Below are 6609 nucleotides of genomic sequence, written 5' to 3' on the forward strand. Positions count from 1 at the left end.
GTTCATTCATTGTTGTAACCCTCACTGCTTTCACTAGTAAAATCATTAAAAAATCATTACCAAAATCACTAACAAAATCATTTACAAAATCACTAACAAAATCATTTACAAATTCATTAAAACCAAGTCATAAAAAAATCATTAACAAAATTGTTAACAAAATTATTAACAAGATTGTCAACAAAAATTGTTTACAACTTTAATCAAATCGTTACCCAAATCATTAACCAAATCGTTAGCCAATTCATTAACCGAGTCATTAACAAAATCATTAACCAAATCTGGAGCAGAATCATTAACAGAGTCATCAACAATATTTTCAACAAAATCGTTAACATAATCGTTGACTAAATCATTAATCAAATCGTTAACCACGTCATTAACCAAATCTATTAACCAAGCCATTAACCAAATTGTTAACAAAATCATTAACAAAATTGCTGCCTCCATCTCTCTTTTAGCTATACCCCTTACAAAGTATTTTTTATACCCTCGTTTGGCTACAACTATTTCCTAGTGGTAATAGCTTGGGATGTTATCCTTGTAGATAATGTATATAGATGGAGAAAAGCTAAAGAGCGATCCTGTGAGAGTCATGAGTGATGTACAGGACTTTATTAATGTGGACACCAAAATAGACTATGGAAATCTTCTCCGGTAGGCTAATCTACAAGTAACGCATACCGATGTTATATGAACTGCTCAGACATAATGCTAGTTAATGTATCTCTGCTCCAAATACCGATTAGGTAAATCTTACTTGGTCTGTGTCATTTCATTTCAAATGAACCAGACAAGTTATGCTATTCCTGCTAAAAAGACGAGTTTGACTCTCGTATAATGTAATATTTTTTCCCAACTTTTGGCTTTGGACAGACAGACAGACAAATGTGGCTCTTATTATAGTAAATACTAGGTGAATGCCCAGCGTTGCATGGGGACTAAAACATGCTTTTACACCGAAAAGTTATTTACCCAATGAATTTGAGTATCTTAAGCTAGTAACTTAAGCTAGTAACTTAAGCTAGTAACTTAAGCTTGTCTAAATCTTTACTATAAGAGCTGTGTCCAGTATGAAGCCACGTTACGCGTCATGATCGCGATCACGATGAAGCCTCATCGTTACGTTACGCGTCATGATCTCTCACGCAATCATTATCTTCAAACGTGTCAGTAGTAACCAATACTATTTTTGCAAGCATTGCATAAGTATGGGCACAATTATTCTATAGTATGGCAAGACCAGTGTAGTGTAGTGGTTAGCTCACCTATTTGCAAAACTGGTGGTTTCTAGTTCAATTCCGTTGCGAAGCAGATTATTTGTTGCTAGATTCTAATCGCTATAACTGGACACACAAATGACAGATGATGGACAAACGTTGAGATTCATATAGATTAGTACGCTGGCAGACCCGTGCATCGTGAGAGGTCATTGTATGTAATAACTATTTGCATAATTATTCCACAATGCAGCATGACGGTCGAGTGGTGCACTTTGTCGTATGCATTGCTACTAATCCAAATATCTGAGTTTGACTCCTGTGCAAGGCATTTTTTCCTAACCTCTAAAGATGGTCTGGAACAGACGAACGGACAGTCTTATAATAAAGATCATAGTAAAGACTAGCTGTGCTACCAGGCGTTGCCCGGGTAATAAAAAAAGTCTTTGGACGGAAAATTGATTTGCATTTAACATATATCAACATTTGCCATTTTAGCTTTCAAACTACATATCATGAGAGAAGTGTTTTGTGTAGTTGAAATAAATTAGGAGAGAAAATAAAAACAACTGTAAAGGTTTTCAAACTTTGTCAAACAACTGTAACTTTCAAACTTCATATCATGAGGTAAAGGCTTTGTGCAGGACAACTAAATTAAAAATAAATACAACAACTATAAAGGCTTTCAAACAACTGTAAATTTAGAATTTCATTACTTGAAAGAAGTGTTTCGTTGGAATAAATTAGAAGGAAAGATAAAAATGTAAAGGTGTTTAAATGTAAATGTGAAATCATTAGCAAGTAATAGCTAAATATAGTCTATTTCGCTACGATTACAATCAAAATTATTTGGTATACAATTATATGTTTTTAGTTCGTTTCAGTGTTGGCATGCAAAAATTGGTATGTAGGCTAATATCGTAGGCTATAGACGTACATAGAATGGTATAGAACCCCATAGTCATTATCTAATGCAATCACCTCCTAGTAAAAATCATCATCATTAAAAATAGTACCAAAATACTATGTTAACCATAGTAACTATAGGTACCTACAATGACTTTAGTGCATTTTATGGTTATGATCTGCAAGAAAATGTAACATTACAATGTACTACATGGAGAGTTCTTACCTTCGAGACAGACGTGTAACATGAATGCTGAATCTAACTCATATGAATTTAGTTACTAAACACATACATGAAGGAAGTTTTAGTATGTATTTTAGTAAACTTCTAACTTTCAACAGAAATTTTATCATTTATCCGTTTGCGGATACCGGATATACTGGATAACGGGTGCGGATAACTCAGTAACGTATATTTTTTAATAACGTATATAATCAGTACACAAATCCCCAAACTTCAAGTTCGAGATAAACTATTGTCGATATCGCGGGGGAGAATAAATTAACCCTAACAAAAAAAGATGAAGAAGCATCGTGTTGCATATACTTTGGTCCCAAAATATTTCTTAACAGAGGCATAGTAACGCGTGACCACAGTGCTAAAATAATAGCTAAAGTTGGACAATCACATCCACAGACGAACACACGAATACGCTCACAAACTTTGAGGAATATATATATATATAGATTGGATGTATTTGAGGATGGCGATGCCTTAGTTTGTTTTTTGGTGTTGCTGTCGTTTTTTTTAATGCTTTTCTCCTATAATCACCCATTCAGAGATGTTTGTAAAGGAATAATAGCATGCTGGCTTTGACAAAACTGCATTATACTAAAAGAACAGAGAGGTGTCCCATTTTTGTGGGATCCAGTGGACCGTCACTTACTGAGGGGTAGTCAGCAATATTTTTTCATCTTGTACATTTGTAGCTGTGTGCTAAAGTGGAATGCTGCTGAGCATTGCATGTAACACTTTTAATAGGCTGTTAGTTGATGGTTCTTATGGTTTGAGATGCATTATGGTTGGAGATACATTATGGTTTGAGATACATTATGGTTTGAGATACATTATGGTTTGAGATACATTATGGTTTGAGATACATTAAGGTTTGAGATACATTATGGTCTGAGATACATTATGGTCTGAGAAACATTATGGTTTGAGATACATTATGGTTTGAGATACATTATGGTTTGAGATACATTATGGTTTGAGATACATTATGGTTTGAGATACATTATGGTTTGAGATACATTATGGTTTGAGATACATTATGGTTTGAGATACATTATGGTTTGAGATACATTATGGTCTGAGATACATTATGGTCTGAGAAACATTATGGTTTGAGATACATTATGGTTTGAGATACATTATGGTTTGAGATACATTATGGTTTGAGATACATTATGGTTTGAGATACATTATGGTTTGAGATACATTATGGTTTGAGATACATTATGGTTTGAGATACATTATGGTCTGAGATACATTATGGTCTGAGAAACATTATGGTTTGAGATACATTATGGTTTGAGATACATTATGGTTTGAGATACATTATGGTTTGAGATACATTATGGTTTGAGATACATTATGGTTTGAGATACATTATGGTCTGAGATACATTATGGTCTGAGAAACATTATGGTTTGAGATACATTATGGTTTGAGATACATTATGGTTTGAGATACATTATGGTTTGAGATACATTATGGTTTGAGATACATTATGGTTTGAGATACATTATGGTTTGAGATACATTATGGTTTGAGATACATTATGGTTTGAGATACATTATGGTTTGAGATACATTATGGTCTGAGATACATTATGGTCTGAGAAACATTATGGTTTGAGATACATTATGGTTTGAGATACATTATGGTTTGAGATACATTATGGTTTGAGATACATTATGGTTTGAGATACATTAAGGTTTGAGATACATTATGGTCTGAGATACATTATGGTCTGAGAAACATTATGGTTTGAGATACATTATGGTTTGAGATACATTATGGTTTGAGATACATTATGGTTTGAGATACATTATGGTTTGAGATACATTATGGTTTGAGATACATTATGGTTTGAGATACATTATGGTTTGAGATACATTATGGTTTGAGATACATTATGGTTTGAGATACATTACGGTTTGAGATACATTACGGTTTGAGATACATTACGGTTTGAGATACATTACGGTTTGAGATACATTACGGTTTGAGATACATTACGGTTTGAGATACATTACGGTTTGAGATACATTACGGTTTGAGATACATTACGGTTTGAGATACATTACGGTTTGAGATTTGATAAGTTGGTAAAAACTTATTTGCTGGAGAAGTGCTAACACAAACATGGTGGCATGAGACAGTAACAGTACTCAGTTAAAGATGAAATTACAAAAAATTTAGTATATTTCATCAGAAAGTATCGGTATTTTGCTATCATTTACGATTGCTTTTGATGTTTGAGGTGATCTGATTGCCAGGATGTTTCAAGATTAAAATCGACAAAACTTGATCACGGTTAAAACTATCAGAAGGAAAATGCATACTAAAATGACGTCATGGGTTGAGCGACTGCCTGTCTCTCTCGCTATTCATATCGGCTATTTGGTCGAAGTTGCAGCATTACATGACTCTATTCTCTCTGTCTCTCTGCCAGAGTGCAACTGTAGATGTCGTAATTGCTCTTTTGCTTGAATCTGAGCGTTTTAATCGCGATCGATCAGATCCCCGCAAACATCAGAAACAATCGTAAATTATAAAAAAGTACCGATACTTTCTGATAAAATCTACTAAAATTTTCTGTAAGTTTATCTTTAATTGTATCTAACTGACTCTTTACCATTGCTAAAGCTACTGACATTTCTGGTTTCTAGTTCAACTGTATTTTTTTACAGATTTGACAAAGAGAAGGGATTTTACTGCATTGTCATAAGTAATACCAAGTCGAAATGCCTTGGGTCAGGCAAAGGTCGCAGTAAGTATTACGCCGACGTTGATTCTGAAACGAAAGAGCATCTAGAGCGTGTTTTCGCAGTTCCAAATTCCTACCTGAAGCGTTTGTTGATCAAACTCGGTGTTCCTATACCTTCTTGGATAGAACCGTGACAAGATTGAGCTGTGAGAAGGGATTATGAGTTTTTATCATAGCTGGTGCTATCTCACAGTCTGGTGTCCTGTCGGTAGTCTATATAACACCGAGCATTCAATGGCAGTTTCTTCCGTTGGTCAGTGATACGTTTTCCAGTTGTTTCATTTTATGACATTATCTCAACCGCCAGTTGGCCATTAAGGTGCATTTATTATTTATTTATTTTTGCTTATAATTACTCACAAATGTACACAATTTTTGTACATATAATTGTGTCTATTTTGATTGAATGCCAAGCGACTATTTTTAGATGCCGATAACATTTTTGTTTTGCTGCATCATAGAAAATTATTTCACTTGGATACATTAATGTGGATGGAATTGTACAGGACATATATATTTCCTCTGTGCTGATTTCATTGTGATGACTTGAGATCAGTGTCAACCGTCGAACAGCATTATAGAAATAACAACAGAATTACTGTCTTTTTTATTTATTTACTATGCTGGCCTTAGCGCTGACTTTTGTCTGCAAACATGATGATATATTTGACACTATAATATATACAGTCTAATTATATCATCAGAAATATGATCAGCGCTTAGCATTCTATTCAGTTTTGCATCAGAAATGATTCACATTATTCATGAGTGTTCTTGTTTACCTGATAAGGCTTTATAAAAACTTCAGTACAACTTTCAGCTGGTTTGAATAGGCTTGGAAGACTAGATAAAACTGCCGATGTTGATTGGGTATGATCAGATTTTGCAGGTATTAAGGCTGGGGTGTGAGAAAATCCTGAGAAATGTGTGATTTCGCAGGTATTAAGACTGGGGTGTGAGAGACTCCTGAGAAAGGAAAATCTGAGCGTGCGCTTAGCCTCGGTATCAATGGTGCGCATTTCTTGCCAAAGTTTGGGCTAACTTCGTAAACTATTTTGATCAGTTACATAAAACATAGTTATAGGTTGTGGTGGGATTTGATTTATTTTTCAAATCAAATCTTCAAATCAGCCTGAAACTTCAAATCAAGTTACTTCCCAGACTTATCAAATCGAATCAAATCACCATTTGTGTCAAATCAGTACAATATGATTTGTTTCAAATATTCGAATATTCAAATCACCATGATTTGAGGGCAACTCGGTATTGAGGCCGGGGTGAAAAAGAATCCTGAGAAATCTGCTCATAAAGCTACCCAGACATATTCTGCTATAATCTTATTTTTATACAAGCAACAATGTTTTCATGTTCTTCCTCTTTGTTTCCTTTGTTCATGCTCTCCTATCCTTCTCTCACCCTGCCACCAATCTCTTCCAGCTATGTTCTTCACCCAATCTGCCCTTCTCTTTCTTTTCAACTTTCTCTAC

At 34.4% G+C, this 6609-nt stretch overlaps 1 protein-coding gene across 1 annotated transcript in view; it reads left to right on the forward strand.

Moving 5' to 3' along the window:
- The window catches only part of LOC137393194 (bifunctional heparan sulfate N-deacetylase/N-sulfotransferase 4-like), a 31735-nt gene extending 25904 nt beyond the window's left edge, over positions 1 to 5831 (forward strand). The window contains exons 11-12 of the mRNA XM_068079640.1: positions 548 to 657; positions 5046 to 5831. Of these exons, the coding sequence (XP_067935741.1) occupies positions 548 to 657; positions 5046 to 5256 (321 nt within the window). The 3' untranslated portion in view covers positions 5257 to 5831. The remainder of the gene's footprint in view (positions 1 to 547; positions 658 to 5045) is intronic.
- The last annotated feature ends 778 nt before the right edge of the window (positions 5832 to 6609 follow it).

This window comes from Watersipora subatra, chromosome 4 (assembly GCF_963576615.1).
Source record: "Watersipora subatra chromosome 4, tzWatSuba1.1, whole genome shotgun sequence".
Lineage (NCBI taxonomy): Eukaryota > Metazoa > Bryozoa > Gymnolaemata > Cheilostomatida > Watersiporidae > Watersipora > Watersipora subatra.